This window comes from Cydia fagiglandana, chromosome Z (assembly GCF_963556715.1).
Source record: "Cydia fagiglandana chromosome Z, ilCydFagi1.1, whole genome shotgun sequence".
In the NCBI taxonomy this organism is placed as follows: domain Eukaryota; kingdom Metazoa; phylum Arthropoda; class Insecta; order Lepidoptera; family Tortricidae; genus Cydia; species Cydia fagiglandana.
The window spans coordinates 26,137,827-26,158,426 of NC_085959.1; the positions used below are offsets into that span (position 1 = coordinate 26,137,827).

General features: G+C 35.6%; 1 protein-coding gene across 1 annotated transcript in view; it reads left to right on the plus strand.

The window, feature by feature from the left end:
• Positions 1-580: 580 nt before the first annotated feature.
• LOC134678092 (uncharacterized) overlaps positions 581-20,600 on the plus strand; it is a 41,973-nt gene continuing 21,953 nt past the window's right edge. Inside the window, exons 1-9 of the mRNA XM_063536541.1 lie at positions 581-763; positions 2,243-2,311; positions 3,168-3,307; positions 6,986-7,034; positions 8,954-9,129; positions 9,487-9,549; positions 15,767-15,818; positions 18,693-18,937; positions 19,539-19,596. Of these exons, the coding sequence (XP_063392611.1) occupies positions 728-763; positions 2,243-2,311; positions 3,168-3,307; positions 6,986-7,034; positions 8,954-9,129; positions 9,487-9,549; positions 15,767-15,818; positions 18,693-18,937; positions 19,539-19,596 (888 nt within the window). The 5' untranslated portion in view covers positions 581-727. The remainder of the gene's footprint in view (positions 764-2,242; positions 2,312-3,167; positions 3,308-6,985; positions 7,035-8,953; positions 9,130-9,486; positions 9,550-15,766; positions 15,819-18,692; positions 18,938-19,538; positions 19,597-20,600) is intronic.

The window sequence follows — 20,600 nt, forward strand, 5'->3', positions numbered from 1 at the left end:
AGTTAAGATAAAGTGCACATAATATATTATTATATCGTACATAACATAAGTATGTAACAGTAAGTTCAAACTCTTACTAAGCTTTTAACATACATTTACTATGGTAGTTTTCATAAAAATTAGTAGGTCAAGAAAAACGTTAAAGGGTCCCAAGCATGCTTGAAAGCGGCCTTCAATTGCTCAGTTGCGACTTGCCTACTTAAGCGATGAAGATAAGGCATGAACTGGTGCACAAGCTTATTCCAAGAAGTTAACATACGAACTAAAAAGATACGTATGCTATATATTATATCGTTATAGGATTTATCTAACTTCACAGCAATGAATTTACGAGCTATGTAGATACCTATTACTAGTAATGGCATCTAATCAAGTCTGCTACAAAATTCTACAAGTGAAAAGGGGAATATTCCGGTCCCCCATAAGACTCAACAGACATGGAGTAAGTATAGGGATATGGATTGTTATAAAACGAGAAACTATAGTTCCCTCTACGATATGCTTTTTTAATAAATAGGTAATTGAAATTACTCAAGCGCATAGAATTGTTTACCGTTTGAATCATTTCACGGATTAATTTCATGCTCTGCACAAAATTCTCTATCGAAGTATTGCCAATGCATACATTTGAATAAGTATCACTAGCGGTGGATAGGCTAGATGGACATGTATCTAATCTTTTAACAGCAGTTAATTTCGTTTTAACTTGCTAAAATAAATTATAGTAATGACGTGCAAAATACTTATTTATTTGGCAATCGCGGTAAGTAATAATAATTATGGCACTATTTTACACTATGCGTTTATCTAAATCTCTGTTATAAGCATTTAAGGTAAATTAATCTAAGATAATTCACATAGGTAGGTACATGTTAATATTTATGTTCAAAAGTAAAAGCTCCATTGTAGGCTGTCGATAAGAGCTATTTCAATATAACGCGTTAGAAACATTACTATTTAAGTGAATTGCCTGTTTACATACATAATCAATCAATCAATCTTTAACATACATATAGACATACATACATACGTAGGCTGTTTTAACGCTATTCGGCCGATGCCAATGAATCAATATTGTTTTGTACTGAGTAAATAGTAGGCAAGTAATAATCGTGCATGTTAAAATACTTAAAATTATTTCATTAGACTCACTATATCATGCTATTTCTATTTATAAAGTGCCCAATAAAAGAATATTCTTACTTTTAAACTACTAACTACTTTGTAAAATGAAAATTTGCTGTAATTTCATCGCGTGATTCAAGAATGATTCACCAGAAAAAAACAGTCACGTTTCCTGAAATATTAGTATTGCCATTTACAACGCCTGCGTTGTAAAGTACCTAAACTATAGGTACTACATACAAAGTTCTCATGCGTCCGATATACGTGCATAATTGTTTACCATCGCATTTATTTGTCTCCGAAACGTTCGTATGTGTCATGCTACTTCAGTCAACCTTAGTACATTTCGTACCGTGATTGACTGAAATAGCAAGACACATTCGTCCGTTTACGTGAAAGTACGAAGGAAAATAATTGTGCACTACATCAGGGCCCCTATTCGACATGTAAAACTGTCGAATTTCGCGTCAACTTCAATTCAACAGTTGAACTTCATCAAGTGCGGATAGTTCACTTGTTACAACCAATAAGTTAACAAAAAACAACTTTGTTTTATTATTACTTTAGGGTGTATACTGGTTTGGTTTATTTGTCACCTAACTGTGGATTGCTAATGTAATGTCAAATTTTGACAAGTAATGATTCGATTCAACGGAAGTTCAACATGCGACGTCAAAAGTGGCATGTCGAATAAGGCCCCTGTACTTCTGATCTATTTAATGAAAACAATGATGTTATGTTTAACTATGCATCAGTGTAATGTAATGTGAATTCGACAGCTTTGGGCTTGTGCACAAATCACGCGAGGTTCGATAGGGAACACGAGGGGGGACACGAAAAAATCAAGGCAGATCACGTTGGGGGAGGGGGGGATGTAAGGAGATCTCACGTGTATTATTCTACAGTGAACGAAAGTAAGTAGAAATACCTAGGTACCACATGAGTACTATATACAATACTATTTATCTTAAAATTATGTCGAATGCAAATATTCAAAAAAAATACACGTGAGGTTATGTGATGGAAGGGAGTCAAAAGTAGCAGAAGACACCTCGCGTGATTTGTGTACAACCCCTTTAAGGCAGCTTTATACTAAAAATATAAATCAATATTTCAGAGTTATAGCGCTGTATGTGCTGGAACAATACGATCAATCGACCAAAACAAATTATATGCTCCTAAAGAGGTATCGTATGGGTGGAAACTAGTGATGTACCGACTATTGATTTGGCCGACTAGCCGACTAATCGGCGCTCGGATGGCCGATTAGTCGGCCGACTAGTCGGCTAGTCGGCCAGATCATTATTTTGGTCTAAGTTTGGTTCAAATGCACTAAAAATCAATCGTTTTACTCCATTCGTTGCGTTATTTATCATATAGTAACGCTAAAAAATAAAATAAAATAAATAAATAAGTGCCATCCCACTAACACGAGGTTAAGCGGTTAAACCATTAACCTAGTGTCAAATTGTACTGGTAACCATGGTAACTCCAGATTAAACCGGTTAATACCGGGATAAAGGAATGGTGCCAGTCACTTATAAAGTGCCGACTAATCGGCCATTTTTGCCGACTAGTCGCCGACTAATCGCCGACCACAGATGAGGCCGGATAGTCGGCTTTCCCGACTAGTCGGTGACTGTCGGTACATCCCTAGACTGGAAACATTTATTTATTTACCTAAAACTGCTATATGAGATCTGTTTTAGATATAGGATACACTCCTAAAACATATTTCTAATAAATTGTGCATCTTGCATAACTGTAGGTAAATACTCGGGCTACCAATACAATCTAAGTTACTTAATTCAATCGCAAGTTTGGTCTACCCTCAATATTTAGCACAGTAAAAAATAATCGTAGTTAACTTTGAGAGGCCTGTACTGTAAAGACAGCAAATGATAACATTGATAACCCAACCTAAGTGTACCTACACTTAAAAACAAAATTAAAAAGCCGATAGACACAAAAACAAAACTATTTCGCTACTATTTTAAGATTATGATGTAAATGAGTAAAAATAATTAAGAAACATCTAACAGTGGAAACTTCGTGAAGGCCACAAGTACTTGCGTACGTCAAAAAATCAAAAGCGAGCCGATATCAACCCGATGGCTCGCCAACTGCATCCCAAGATTATGAGAATGGTCACCGCTTTCAAGAAACTAGAAGATGGAGGAAGGTATTTTATAAGTGCATAACGTAATAGTCACCATTCATGTACTCAGTGACATTTATAGACACAATTGGGTGGTTAATCATTAAGATCCATACTAATAGCCATACTCATATTATATAAGGAAGTCTGTTTGTCTGTTACCTCTTCACGCTTAAACTGCTAAACCGAATTAGATGAAGTTTGGTAGAGTTAAACCGTAAAAAGTCTGCAGCGATTTTAATAGCCTATGCAGTGCAAGTGTCATGTTAAATGTCAAACTTCTATGAAATTATGACGTATTAATAACACTTACACTGCGTGGGCTATCAAATCCGCTGCAGACTTTTATTGGTGCGACTATATAGATCTGTGTAAAAATGTCCCCAATATAGAGATTGTTTGAGTCCCAAGGAAGGACATAGAGGCAAACTGCCCAGATATAGGAGTCCCGCGGTGTAGTTAAGTTGTGAAGGAAATGTTCTTGGAAAAGAAATAGTGCATCTCCATTTCATGCCAGGAGAGCTCGCACCAGGAAATCTTTGATTTGCACATGTTACAATAAAACTACGTAGTCTCGCCATAAATTTTGTCCTACATGGAATGGCATTTATTTTAAAAATAAAAGAAGACTTATAAATAAATCAGGGTTATTTTTATTAACTATATTATACAGATTCTATAAAATAAAATATTTATTCAAAATGTCCACCTTTTACTTTAACACACTTCTTTAAACGGTCCGGCCACTCGTCTATGACGGCACGGACGGTATAGATGGGTATTGAAGCCGCTGGCCGCACTAAATCTAACTTGAGAGACTCAACATTGCGATGAGGTTTAGAGCAGGCTTTCTCCTCCAAAATATGCCACAGACCATATTCCAAGGGGTTGAGATCGGGGCTTCCTGAGGGTCAATCTTCAGCCGCAATAAACTCGGGTAAATGCGTCGCTATAACGACCGTTGTGTTGTCTTAGTTTTAAGTGCAGGGGCAGAGTCTTGTTGAAATATCCAGTGCTTACCGGCAAATAAAGTATCATTTAGCGGCTTAACAACTCTCTTCAAAATGTCGATTTGATAGTTCATAGCAAGTATTTTTACCCCTTGTTCACAAAAATGAAGCTATGTGACGCTTTCAAAGGATACTCCCCACCAAACCATGACATATCCAGGATGGTGGCCTTTTTCTACCCTTGGAACTTTTTCAGAAGCTTCTTGGGAACTGTGAGCATATATTTTATCGTTTTAGTTTTGCTCCACGGTAAAGATTTTTTCATCTGTGAACAGAATATTATGATATCCGCCCTTTGCGTGCTGCTACCACAACACTTTAGCTCTCGTCGCTCTTATTTTCCATAGGGCCGCTGTCAATCGCTGTCCTGTGCTCCGACGATACGGCCCAAGACTAAGGTCTTATTTTATGATACGGGACATAGTTCTAGGGGGTATTTTCATTTTCCTAGACATGATTTTCTCCTTGCGTAGCGGATTTCTCCGAATTCGCTCAGCTACCACTTTAATCACTGCCGGTGTCCTTGTTTGACGTGGTCGACCGCTCCTGGGCTGATTGTCGACTAAACCCATGTCGTTGTATCGCTTGATAGTACGATAGATAAATTTCTTCGTTATATTCAAAAGTTTCAGCAGTTTGAAAATGTTGCACTTGTATAACGCTATCACTAAGACACGATTCTCTTTGCCCCACTCCATCTTCAGGGAAACGATACCTGGATCTAAATATAAATATACTTTATCTGATAGCCAAATGTGTATTTAAGCATAACCAAGAATGAAAAGTACATCAAACATTCCATTATTAAGTTTATAATGATGAAAAATTTGGGACAGAATTTATGGCTAGACTACGTAAATGAACATAAAATTACAATAAAACACCTACATATTTTAATGCTGAGCTGAGTGTACTTTCTTATTGTAATTTATAAATTAAAAACGTAATCCAATTAAAACTAGTTACTTGAAAATATAAGAAATATAACAATATAACAGTTTTTAAACTGTTATATTGCTTGTCATTGCAATATACTAAGAAGTGTTTAACTATTTAAACACTTCTTCTTTGTCCTCGCATTTCTTGATTTTGAGGCGCCATATAACTATTCCGCTGTTTAGCATTGTCGACAGACAGTCCACTTTCTTTCATGTCCTTCATAGTTATTATTAACGAAGTCACAACTTTGTTGCGATACATTTTAATAATTGTACGCTTTCGTACTCTTGGATTTTTCCAATTATAATAATATTAAATTCCAATTATAAATTATAATAATTTTTAATATTTCTCGCTTTGCATTCGTTTTTACTTGCTTTTGTCGTGACAGTAGGTAATCCGCTTCAATTCTAGCCATTGCAATCAAATTAAATTTGGTTCTTATCAAGGGATAAGTCCCCATATTTTTCTTACTGCAAATTGAATTTAGGTGATGATGAAATGCTTCCGCGTTGTTTTGGGTACTTGGAATATCTACCACATCATTCACTCTAACAGTGCACCAATATATATTAGGTTTACACTTTGGTGGGGTATTACCACTGCCATATACATAATTTTCTCCAAACCAATCACATATTAATAAAATTTTTCATCGCCATCGTTACTACTTAGTACTACATCGAAATACTCGTAGTGCTGTACATTTGACGGCTGTAAAAACGACAAAGCTATAATAGTATTTTATGCAACAGTTTTATAAGAGGGGTCAAAAAATGTGAGTGGCGTGGGTAACAATGTGAGCCGAAGGCGAACATTGTTAATAAATACGCCATGAGCATTTTTTGACTACTTATACAACGTTGCATACAATGCTTTTTCTATGAGTAGGCAATATTAAATAAATTACAAAAAAATATAAACAAAATTTTATTTATGAAAATGTCAATTTAAATTTTGGATAGTAGATATTACTATATGTATGTAGCTCTTGTCTGCGACAAGCACCCATAATACCAAATATTACTGCAACCTGTAACAAGAAAAAGGAGAATTAAATAATATTCAGTTTCAATTTTAAATAATATTCAGAAAAAGAATTTAATAAGAGCCCATCAACGTGCACACTAGCGCCACTGCTAAATAATCGGGATTATTTGAATTTGTTGAAAGATATTTAAAAAAGGGGGCCGCTACGTACTGTATTATGTATTTAAGTACGTTTTGAATACATCAAACCAGTTTTTATGTTGCTGGGTTTGTCGATCTATGAACTTAAAACAAAAACGCCCGTTTTAACTTTGGATATGCATCCAAAGTTAAAACGGGCGTTTTTGTTTTAAGTATGTATGCACATGGCCCACGTTTTTATGGACGACCAAAAGTGTTGATTATAAATAAAATAATCAGTTTCGTACGTTAGACTTTTTCAACTTAGGTCAACTAAACGTAGAACACATGTCGTTAAAAAATCGTAATTTGTACATTTTAAACTTAGGTCAACTGGACGTAGGAGAAAGGTCGTTAGTATGTTCGTGCACGAGCAGTATTGTATGTTGGAAATTTAAGAAATATAATAATAAAGCTTTATTTAATTCTACACACAACAAAAAAATTAAGAAATAGGTTGATTACGAGTAAATATAAGACATGCATCTTTAGGAATTTCGTACATTAGACATTTGATTTTAGAAATTATATTTACTACATAACCACCACAACATACTAAATATTGGTTTCTTTTCATTTTCAGATATGATAATGCAAAACACAGAGTAATCAGCAGTCAAAATAATAAACGGGTAAATTTTATAGTATTTTACACGTGCAAATCTATGGACAGATTAATATCTGTCTACTAATTAAATCCACGCGCATGAATTACACAAACGCTTGATTACTGAGCGGGATATTCAAGGGGTGGATGTCCGTGTGATAATTGCATACAGGCACCCACTCACTATGCGTCATACTTAATAAATGACGAGGCTTTATTGAAAAAAAATGGTGGTCTGTAAAGTAGTTTTACGGCAGATAATTTTGAGTGATAACGTCATAAGAAAACATTGATGAAAAATTGCCGTAACGTTACCATGGAGATCTGTCCACAACGTGACACTTTCGTGCATGCTACCAGTGTTCATCGATTCGTCATCACGTCAACAATTCACTCATAATGTTTAAGAAAAAAAAATTGGTATAAAATATCTACAGTTAAGCTATTTTACGTGTCATACGTGGCATACCACCTCTCTTCTTAGCTCATTGATAGGTTTATGCCGCATTTTCTATTTAGCTGTATGTAATTGACAGTTTTCGGTCGAGCCTAGGATACTCGTATGCCACTTGAAGGCATGGTACAGTCAGCAGCAGAAGTTGCTAACAATAAAGTCGCGTCAAGATAATTTTTAACACCTGCCGGCCTAGCCGAGGTTACAATCGCTATCGCTTCGACAACGAAAAGCATTATGTCTCTCTATCACTCTTCCGTATTAGTGTGACAGTGACAGTTGCGTTTCGATCGCTACGGAGCGTAAGCGATGTGCATCTTGGCTACGCGGCCTGGCCCGTTTAGCAACTTCTGCTGCTGTCTGTACGAGTTTAAGAAAAAAAACACATACGCTTCCTTTGCTCGCGCTGTCGGGTCGCTCAATAATTATGAATACCTTCAAAGTGATATAATAGCGTTTAGAAATTTATTTAGGTACATTGTTTTCCGTTAGGTAGTTTTATAATAGGTATTAAGGTGGATAGGGGAGGAGGGGGTTTGTTGTAACATTTTGTGGAAGAAAGCATGTCATTTTTTTATGTGAAATAATGTTTTAAAAGATTAACTATCTGTCTAACTTTTCAGTAAGTCAAATGTTATACATTGTTATCAATATTTAAACTAGAGCTGTTTTTTTTTAAAGTTGATTGTTACAACTTACCCCGTTGTTGGGGCTAGTTGTACCAGCTATGGGGCATATAGTAACAAAAAAACGCTTATTTAATTTCTATAAATTTTAATGTGTTTATATTAATGTTTTACAAATATTTGACACTTATTTATGTAAAACAACATTCAGAAAAGCTTCGAACAAAAATAAAATTGTACTTCAATTGGAAAAAACTTAACACAAGAATCTTTTTCTTAATTATTTAACATAAAATCTCAAATATCTCTTCTTAAAAGTAATTAGGCAATCTCCCGCCAGTTATTGGCTTGAAGATCGCGCAAGTCCGCTTCAACCTCATCACCCCAGCGATACCTATACCTATAGTAAAATGTGATCTTCTAGCATAAGTATTGGGGGTTGTGCGGCGGGTTAACATTCGTCATGTAAATGGAATTAATTCATTAATTTCACTCATTCCTAACGGTTTTTTTATGTGGGTGTGACATAAAAAAACCCGTTACGAATAATGAATGGAACTAACGAAATAATTTCCATGTGATGTGACATAACAAATTATTTGCATAATAAAATACGATTAAATTAAGACGAATACAATTAAAAAGTAATTAAATATAAAATCATGTCAAGTAAAAAGTATATATCGAATAGTTTGATACATCGTTTATGGTTTTATTATATAAAGACACTAATAATAAAAACAAACTATCATATTCTCGCTAACATCCTTGTTCTCTCCCTACAGTTGCACTCAAAATTCTGGCTCCAATTATAAAACCTAAAATGTAACGTTACTGTTTAATGTTGTATTCTACGAATTACAGAGGAACAAACTGCGTGTGGGATACACAAGTTTTCGTCCCAGGGGAGGTCGTATCTTACCCCGTACCCGTACCAAACATATTGCACGCAGTAAACCGGAGTCCACTCCCTCCGCAATGAAGGGCTCTCAAGATCGAGACAGACAGATCTACGGAAATCTGGACAATCTTGGCATAACGTAATTTTTAGCTACCTTATGATGTAGTCATTCACGCTAATTGCGAACGATAACACCGACGTCGGTTACTTGCTTTTAGCAATTACCATCCAAAAATAATCCGACGTATGTCACAGCGTTTTGAAATTAACCTGGGGGCCTACTTGGCCTAGTCAAGATGACAATCGTACATCGAAAGGTCACGTGCACACGCGCTTCCATACATTATTTAAGTTCAGATTGGCGTTTTCTTTTTCATTTAAACTAGGCCCCCTGCAGATTCACTATGGGTATATGTCCTTACGAAATGCATTTTGTTCCTTGCTCGAAAATATACCACTACATTTTGGTATAATATAAACTACCGCTGTGTTTCAGATATGATAAAACAAACCAAAGGATAATGTATAGTGTCAATAGGAAAAACAACCCGCTGCTTAGGTAAGTAGGGGAACCTGGGGAGGGCGATCCCTGGGGAAGGGGACACTCGGTAAACTTGATATCAAGTTAAACCAAACGCGATTCACTTTTTTGCGCTAGCACTTTTTCATTCCAAATAAACTTCGCTTTTGGTCATGGCACGTTTTAACAAAGGTCGGTAGTTTTGAAAAGGCGGTCGACGAAATACGGTATGTAAACTAACGAAAATCCTTTATTCAAACCTGTTAATGTGTAGTCACACTAAGCAACTTTTACTATGGCACCGACCCCGAAATCGCGAAAAAAAAATTAGGTCGTTTCATACATTTTGCTGAGCTAGCATTGAAATTTTCTATGAGAGAGTCAATTTTTTTTTTGCGATTTCGGGGTTGGTGCCATAGTGAAAGTTGCTCAGTGTGACCCATTCATTAACGGGCTTGAGTAAATGTTTTTCGTTGATTTACATACTGTATTGGTGTCGTATTATAAGTAATTTTTGGTTAACTTTAGCTGGGTTAATTTATTAAAGCGTGAAGTAAATAAATGCTATGGTGAGTGTGTTTATATTGTTAGTCTTTTATTAAAGTGAGGTTTTTATTTGATTACATTGAATTACGTGATTTCTTATTTTAAGTACGACATGTTCTATAATAACCTCTCCATGTATTAGTTGTGTTTGCTCAGAGCAAAAAAAGGTCAACCACGGCGTTGCATGAACAAGAGATTTCCTTTAGCAGGATTGGTCCTTAGGACCCAAGGATGGATTTAAGAAGTGGAGCCACCCAGATTTTTGATGCAGGTGGGGGGCGGAGGAGGGGGGTTTAAGCGTCTGCGACGTTTGAGGTTAATATTTTTTTAAGTTTAGGTTCTAAGTCAAGTTTAGTATCATTTTCAACTAAATCAAAGATGTAGACTATTGTAGACATAGATTTCATCGAAATCGGTTTAGCGTTTATTGATTTCCCATACAATCCTACACCTTACCTTTCATTTTTAAGGTTTTTTTTGGAATAAAAACTATCCTATGTTCTTCCCCGGCACTCAAACTATCTCTATACCAAATTTTATCTAAATCGGTTCAGCGGTTATTGAATCCCCATACAAATTTCCTCCTCCCTTTTCACACCCTTAAGGGATGGTTATTGAAATTAAAAGTATGCTATGCAATTCCCTGGGACTCAAACTATCTCTGTACCAAATTTTAACTAAATTGGTTCAGCTGTTTAAGCGTGGAGAGGAATTTAAAACAAAGTTTTTTTTTTCATATTTTATGTGTTTTTACTTCGGAATGGTGTCATTATGATATCAGAAATGAATTCGGCACCCCCGATTTATACGGAAACGATACCAAACTTGACCTAGTAGCTTAAATGATACAGATATCAAGATCAAGTTGAGAGAGCCCCCCCCCCCCCAAAATTTATATCAAAAATCTTGGTGGCTCCACTTCTTGAATCCATCCCTGGGTCCTAAGGACCAATCCTGCTAAAGGAAATCTCTTGTTCATGCAACGACGTATATTAGCTCCAAGCGCCATCCGCTATATGGGGAGACTTCGGCCTTTCCTTTTGAGGTGATATGATCCCAGTATCATTGTATCCCCGACAGCAATCAAGTCTACCTTATACTAAAAAAGAGAATAAAGAGAATAAATACTTGTATATTTATAATATCTACTCGTATGACCGATATTGTTAGTTGTCGATGGTAAAAAAATAGGTTACTAAATAAGATTGGGTTGCTATCTAGAAAACACTCTTATTTTCTGATTTGATATCAAGTTTACCTATTAATCGCGTTGATATTCTGATAAAATTATTTGCTATGGTATGGGGTGGGGTATTATAACGGTCGGAGACTTGATTCCTGCGGATGTTGATCCGCAACCTTATGTTAATAAACTTTTCTCAAACATGCAATGAAATATTGATGTTATGTTCCTTATAATAGGCTGCGAAGTATGACGTTTCAGGTGCGGCTAGGACAAGAGGTCGTTAATGGAATTTCATACAAATCTTGCAGGCCTAGGCCGGCAAAGTCCTTTTTTTTAATTTCCATTTCACAGATATTTTTTGTGACACAGCATCGTGGCATTCATCCATTAAAAAAAACTAGAGGCAGTATTGGCTTTATGGTTCGTAATGACACTCTGCCACTACGCCTATAAAAAAAACCAAAAAACAATGTTTGCTATAATTTGCAGTTTTATTTGTATAAAGTCAACATGAACATAATAAATAAACAATATTAACCAAATTCTATAATTATAAATTTAAGTACACTAATAAAAACATTTAAAATATTTCATCTAAACGTTAGCGGTAAAAAGGTCTACTCAAACACGCGTAGTTATTTTTTTTTAATTGTTATGGAGGCAAAGTTGAAAAATTTTTACTCTGTATTTCTGTTTTATCGGATTTATGGTGCGTTTACTGCGGTGTTGATTTTTTTACTTTAATATGAGTTTCGACGAAATAATGAAATTAATATTAATTGTAATCGTAGGAGTTGGAATTGGCAGCGTAAGCTTGATTGATTTTAAATAACTTGCTGCCTCTGCCGTCAAGTCAAAGACGAAGTATGTATATGGTTGCTTATGGCAATTTTATTATTTGAGGAACTAAGAAAAATGGCTTACAGTTTATTAGAAACAGTTTTGTGGCATATTTTAAAGAAATGGAAGTAACTATAAAATCAAAATCGTATTTACTCCATGCATAAAGCAACGATGTATGTGAAACATGATATCACCATGAAAGACTATGTAAACTTATGTGACGAAAACGACAATCAGGCGGATACAAGGCGAAAAAATCAAAGATACATGAAAATATACGGGTAGTAAAAATACACGACTTGTGTAAAACATACGCGTGATAAAGATATAGGTACGTGTTAGTTATATTTTGGGTGTAGTTTACTTTTAGTTATTTCTATAAATAAAACTTGGGTTTCGTGGATTTTTTATTTTATTTATTTCATTGCATGTTTGAGAAAAGCACTATACATACCTCGGCGGGAAATGGGGTTGCCCGCCTCAGACCTATCAGTCTATATGTCTTCGGCCGGCAACCCCTTTCGTCCCGGCCTCTGTAGTAATGTACTATTAAAGTTGTTTTTAAAGACGTGTGCCACATAATGATTTTTCCAAAAAGCTTGTGGCACTAACGCACTACCACAAAACTAAATTATTTTTATCATAGGTACCCAATTTTTAAGTTGTAAATTAGATTTTAACTGACATTTTATTGTCACCCTACCAATGGTTTAGTCTTAACTAAAGAGTTTAAAAACTTCTTTCCAAAGTAACAGCCATAAAAAACTAAAGCCCTATGAGCAATAAGCTGTCAATTTCTCATTGTCAATTGTTAAATACCCCGCCACAGCGATGACACTTGACGTACACTTACTTATTCAATAGAAATAGGGTGCCCATATATTCAGTGGATATTAATTTAACGATATCATTAACCATAATTAATTAGACGGTGAAGTAAATTGCATGATATCTCGCGTATTGAATTCTGTTTAGGTGTAATTAATATCTTTCACCTCCTGATCACCGATTAAATTTCACCTATGAAATTCACCGATTAAATTTTACTAAATAGCGGCTCACAAAATACACCTATGTTCCAAATTTTATCAGAATATAGCTTTTAGTTTTCGAGTGTAATGGATATTTCCATTCGGGATTGTGCGAAAAAATGCCATGCCACTATATGAATGGTCCAGTGTGCCAAGGAGTGGAATTTATTGGCAACATAAAAAGCAAAACGCAGTCTTCCGTCAAAACGAGGGCTCGGATGTTGCACGACCAAATTTTTAGTAAAAATGACCAATGTATTATCATGCACGATGAAACGTACTCTTGTCTCAATGTTTATAAATACTGTAGAAAGAGGACCAAAGGTTCCTAAAGAAGACGAAGCAATTTTTTGCGAAACATTTGGCCAGGAGGATGAGGATTTGTAATGCGGCATGAAAATGTCTCCGTTTTCCGTTCTTTGTAAAGAGAAATTTAAATTTCGATATTTACAAGGAGGAATGCTTTCAAAAGAGAGTGCTGCCACTCATGCACAACCACAGTGACCGTACATTGTTCTGGCCTGATTTAGCTGCGAGTCACTATGCTCGCCTTGTACTGGACTGGTATAGTAAGAATAATTTTCAATTTGTTGCGAAAATGCTAAATCCCCCGAGTTGTCCTAAGATTAGACCAATCGAGAGATTTTGGGCTCTGATGAAGGCAAAGTTAAGAAAACAAGCCAAACCAACAGCAACGCAAAGCAATTTAAAAAAGAATTGATGCGTACCAATAAATCTTTCAATACAGTTGCTGTCCAGATGTTAATAAAGAATATTAAAAACATACTCAGAAAATTAGCAAAAGGAGGTAATATATAAACAACAAACCACTCTTGTTATAATTGTTTGAAGATTTAAGAATCGCTTTATATTAGTTATATGTAAATGAAACTTTTTATGCCATATTTGACGACACGGTCCTTATAGCTACTATCAGCTAATTTGTGTTCTCAACCCGGTTGTGTATACGGTTACAGTATCAGCGAAAGTTTTTGTTTATATCTGGTGTTTCAATATTTATTTCCTCGATCTCCTACTGGCGGCAGAGTTGTTAGAATGACGAAGTTCATTGAAAAAAAAATCGACCAAGAGTATGTCGAGCCATGCTCAGTGTTGGGTTCCGTATATTAGTAAGTATCACGTACAGTCAACACACGAGATTATTACGTCATTTAGGGTTCCTGCTAAATTAGAAATTCTATAGCGTAAATATTGAACAACCAATTTAGCTAAGACCCTAAATAGCGCAACAATCGCAAAGCGTTTATGGTACATTATAAGCATAAAGGAGTACCTTCGCAGCGCTTAGTACTACGTCTTTTATACTAAAAGAGAAGACTTGTTGCAATCATTCAAAAACGGCCGGACCGATCATGTTTGCTGTAGTTTTCATTGAAACTACTTGTTAAGCTCTTATTTTAAGATTTTATTCATATAATACTCGTATTTTGAGCCATGGTTCAAAAGTTTGTGGGACTTATTTTTTCTGGAGCGATTATTTCCAAAAACATTCACTTTCATTACCTATATCAAAAAGTTCGTTTTTAAAGACCAATCCAACGGTACTCCACGCCATTGCGTTAAACCGAAAACTTATTTGCCTACGGAATCTTGCAAGTTCACAGCGTTGTATGAAATTCTAGTATTATCCGCTTGACTCGCAGCGCCCGAATCATCATCCTGATCGATACCTTTAACACGTTCACTGTCCGTGCCCCGTATATGGGTCACGGCAAGCCTCGATTACAAAGCCGTCAAGGTTAACACTTCAGATTGGGACAGTGAATGTGTTAAGACTAGGGTTTCTGGTTTCTCGACCTTTTTAATTTCTCGAGGCACGGGAATTCTCGCCCAAGATTTCTCGAGTTTCTCGAGTATCTCGAGAGATTTCGAAAGCTCCAAAAAACACCATGTTATTTAAATGTTTTGCTTTTTTACAAATCAGACTCGTAAGAATCGTAGGTGAGATCAATAATCAAACATATGGTACATTTTTTAGTCACCATAAATTGCACTGAGCAGTCAAAAATAAGAGTAGAACAACAAAAAAAAACTATAGGTGCAGGCGTGCGCACCGGCGATGTGTTATGCTATAGGTAGTGTATTTCTTTAGGTATTCAACAAAATGTAAACAAACCACAATATGGTATTTTATTAGGCAGCAATATTCAAGTCAATAAATTTAACTCGATGTGACAAAACTTACAGAAGTTTTACTACGTAATATTAATTACTCGTACTTACTCAACGTAACAATAAAGCTGCTAAAATTGTAATATTTTGCTAATAGGAATATATCGGGATGATTTGATTTATCAATAGTAATTTAGTTTTGTAATTTTTGTTAATTACACTTATTACATTCCTATAATTTTTAAAGCGTTTTTCAATAATTTATTTAACAACCTAAATAAATATATTATAGACACATCATGTATTATACGCGTGTTTTCTTTTTACTTATCACATGAGATTTATTTCTCGAGTTCTCGAGGCATTGAATATTTTTTTCCCGTCTCGACTTAGGACAAATTTCTCGAGATTTCTCGCCTCGGGAATTCTCGAGCAGAAACCCTAGTTAAGACACCTAACGGGAATATTACATTGCATGTCCCATGAATACTTAACTTCCCTCTATTATCGATTTCAGATTAAAAAAAACAAAAAGAAAATCCCGGCGTGCTCGAAAAAACAATCAAGAGGTATGAATTTATTATAAAGATAAAGGTGCGTTTTTAAATGGGTTACTTAGTACATACAGGATTAAATGACACTCTGTTTCTAGATTTATCAATCTTATTACAACTTCTTATGGATATTTTAATTCCTTTTGATTTCCGTCTAAGATTTATGGTGGTAACTATGAATTTTGCATCTATTAGGTTTTTGTTTTTATAAATTTAGTCTCTTGAAATATGTAGGTAGATTATAATTTATTTCTACCGTAGTTTATAAAGTTTCGTATACATTATTATCGGATGAAACTTTCCTTAACAAATAATAAAATTACTTGAAACATGGATTCAATTGAAAATACATACATTTTAAATGAAATTAAGCATTATTACAGACTAATAAATACTTGAAAACACTTTGGTATGTATGTATGTATGTAATTCGTTGCTAAATAAATTAAGATTAATCTCAAATTGACCAAAGATATAATTAAATGAATACCCAAGGCCAAAAGTATGGAAACAAGCTTATACTTTGATAGAAAAGTTTGATTTTATATTATTCATTGACGATTTGAAAACAATATGGTAAAATTAATAATAGAACCTTTGAATAGTAAATTACTCAAATGCTGGCTATGATAGAGAGGAGGACTTTTGTATGGTGCCCATAGAGAAATAAGCCCTTTTGAAAAGACTGTCCTCAACTATCACCTTTGTCCTAACTTTTTTTAATCTTTTCGACAATATTTTAGGTTATTTTGATATGTAGCGGGAATATTTAATATTTTGGGGTTGCCCAATGCAAATTTTAGGATACAAATATACAACAAAGATAGATACATGAGACATTAAAGAAAACAACGTTGTTTCCATAATTTTGGCCTTGGGTGTATTTAAATTGATCTTCAGGCATCAAGGGCATAACATTCAATTTTAAAAATATCTACACAATTCTAGGGATTGACAGGGTAAGCTATGCTGGCGCCATCTGCTAAATACTTCGAACGGCAAACCCCATTATAATGTTCGCTGTCCTTCATGGGTTCGACAACAAAACCGCGAAGGTTGTTCTCGAACTCATGGATAGGTTCTTCAACATAGGACACCTAGTTGTCATGGACAATTGGTACAACCAATTCCTCCTGACAAGATTCCTTAAATCGAAGCGAACAGACGTGTTAGGGACTATCAACAAAAAACCGTTAGTACATTCCTAAAGCGATTAAGCAGGCTAATTTAAGAGACCAAGAGGCCAAGAAATGTTTGTCACTGTGGGGATAATGCCGACACCGCCTGGAAGGATGTCAAGTTGGTGACGGTGATATCCACGTATCACAATGACGAGCAAGTAGTTGGTCGGCGCGCCGGACAAGGTCTTTTAAAACCCGTATCCATATAAGTATTGAAACATATAATAAGACCATGGGGGGGTGTATTTAAAAGATATGAAGCTGAGCGGTTTCCCCATGGAGCAAAAAAGAGGCCGCAGGTGGTACATAGGGATGGTCAAGCAAATCTTGTCAGTAGAAAAAGGCGCGAGATTCAAATTTTCTATGAGTCGATATCATTTTTCAAATTTGCCGCCTTTTTCTACTGACAAGATCTGCTTGACCAACTTTAAAAGTGTTTACCCGTATGATAAATAAAAACTGTAAAAACCCTTTGTTGCGCATGTAAACGCATCTTGAATTCAGGTACGGGCTAGCAGACGCACTAGTTAGGGATGGGCAGCCGGTCCAAGTACCCCGACCTATTTTAAATGTTTGTGTACGCCTCGACGCCCAACCAGATCACTTTCCAACATACACGGCCGGATGTGCAGGCAGTGCCGTTAAACATGAGCGTTGTAGACGATGCGTAGTTTCTAGCAAGCGCATCAAGTGATGACGATGTGCCAGAAAAGCAACGTAAACCAGTGTTTAGGGCAATGCTGGATTGATTATCATACAAGAGAATCACTTGTACTCACCAGAGACTGAGATATAGACGGTGCTCAGTTGCAGGAATGTTTAGTGAGTGTAATAGGGTTGTTAACACATGTTAAATTGTATAACTAAATCTAGTTATGAGTAATTGTCAAAAAAGTGGCATCTTAATCTGTCATCATGTTTTTGAATTCAATGTATGCTTATTTGCTCTTTTTCATATGAAACACAATGTTAATAGATAAACAAAAACAATATTTATCGAGCCCAAGTCATTATTTTTATTTAAATATTTATACTTCCTTATATTATAAAAAATAAAGAGTACCTGCTACTTTTTACTGTAACCTGCCTTGTCCATAAGCATCGCTCTTCCAGTTTTAGTTAGGTATTTAGATTTTATAAGCACCAATTTATGTTACTAAAACGATTTAAACACAAACACCTGTACGGCCTACATTATAAAGCACACTTATTTTTTTATTGCATATAGTGTGGAACCCTGGAATACTACTACTTTAGTAGGTGTGTTTGTCACCTTTGTGTTCCCTTGCGCGGAAAATAGAAGTCTTCCTGTGAGGGGTCGTAATACGCGGCGCTTCTAAACTTTGACAATATAGGGCTATCTTTTGCACTAGGTGCACGGGGGCTACCGTGACATTAAAGGTGCGGTTAAGTTATGTATCTTACTAGATTACAATGGAAAGAGAGTTTAACACTGAACAATAATAGGTAGTACTAGTAGTTTTTTTATTACTACAAAACACATGGTTTACGCAAGAAGTTAAGGGCAATTTATTAATAACACGTTATCCCCGTCTATTACATACTTAATTAGCTCGAAAACTCCTCCAGTGAATTAACTTTACGCTGACGCTTGGAGCGTCATTTCTGTCAAATTTCCTAATAATAATAATAAATTCCTAGTAATTGTAGTAGTAGTCATTGTTAAAACATGATGCTTTGCTCACAGGAAACCAGACCTGAACTCGATGACGCAAATAATTTAGACGAACTTACTCCTGAAAATCGCTTTCCATCGGACGACATTAAAGAAACCCTTAATTCTGAAAAGCCGCTGGATAGTGAACAAGGTGTAGCTCACGATGAGGTCAGTCGCAACGTCGGGCCGTTGGAAGACACGCCTGCGTCTGCGGCATCGTTCCCTCACACAAAAGAACGGCTCGTTTACGGGAATCTAGACAATCTCGGCATAACGTAAGACTTACACACTGACCATTTGCTGAGTTGAAAGCGAGGCACACGCGCAGCGTATTCGCCCCGGGCGCGCAAGTATTCTGCCTCGAAATTGTCGAAGTCGCTCCCTGATTTTTAAAGTATTCTTATAAATAGTCCTTATAAATTCACTGGCGATATTTTAAAGAATTAGTCTCCTTGTAAAGTTTAATAATGCATTGGCCTCATAGGCAAGTCGCTGGTCGGTAGTGATACTGCCTACGTAGCTGGAGGTCCCGGGATCGAATCCTGGTAAGGGCATTTATTTGTGCTTATCACGGATATTTGTCCAGGGACAAATATCCGTATAAAATAGCCATAACTCAATTTTATATTTTCATTGAATCAAAGTATTATTTATGAAAAAAAGAAGATTAATTCTAAAACTGAATGTCAGGAAAGATCCCCATTGGTTTTTTCCCCTCTTTATGCAGGGAAATTACTGTCGTATTACTTTTGTTCCCGCCATCTGAAGAAATAATTACTATCTAATCGACTGTATTTTTTTTATTAAACTTTCTCGAGGTATATGTTTTTATATTTGTATCCATTTGCTGCTATTGTAAAACGGCGTGATTTTCAGATATGGAAAAACAAATCAACGAGTCATGTATAGTCAGAGTAGAAGAAACACTATACTGGTATGTTGTAGCAGAAAATAAAATTATGTTTTTTTTTCTATATGAGCAGAACAGAACCTCTTGACTTACACAATTATAGAATAAGTTAAGATTAAAGGCCCATTTATATGGTGCGAGTTTCTCGCACGTTTTGGGACGAGAAATCGTATAACGTTATCATAAGCAATAATCGCGCATATCGTATAAAAATGATTACATTCATGCGAGATATAAATAATCGCCTACGATTATGTCATTCGATACTCGTACGGAAATTATCGCCACTCGCCAGGCGAAATAGTTTACACGGGGAGCTGCATTCTAGGGAGATATTTGCTTACGATTTCTCGACTCGTGTAAACTGGTTCTCGTGTGACATTTTTTCACATACGTGTGTATGACATGTATATTTTAACATTTGCTGAAATGGCGCGAATTTTCCGTTTAGAAAAAAAATGGCGAGAAACAGCTACAGTAGGTAGGTATTAAAAGAAAAAAAAATTGTGTTGTGGCGATTGAAAAAATATTAAAATGTCGCAACTTTGGAACATCAACAAATATAAAATTCGTTGAATTGTACAGAATTTACGAATGCTTATGGAACACAGAGGACAAAAACTACAAAAACCGGGATGCAAGGGATGCTGCACTACCTTCATTTTCGAACGAGTTGGCAAAATAGATGACTTTTAATTTTGACTGTCCCTTCGCAGGGCCTTGTTATACTTGGTCAAGCAGATCTTGTCAGTAGAAAAAGGCGGCAAATTTGAAAAATGTAGGGGCGAAGGGATATCGTCCCATAGAAAATTTGAATTTCGCGCCTTTTTTTACTGACAAGATTTGCTTGACCAGCTATATATTATAATACCTATTTAAAAAAAATGCAGAGTTATCTGTTATCGGTTAATAGATTCAGCCGGATGGTGCATGTAGACATCGTAAAAGATTAAGTCAATTTTGACACTTTCTGCAGACGAAACTATAAAAAGAGAAAAAACACACACTTAACAAGTATAATAGATTGT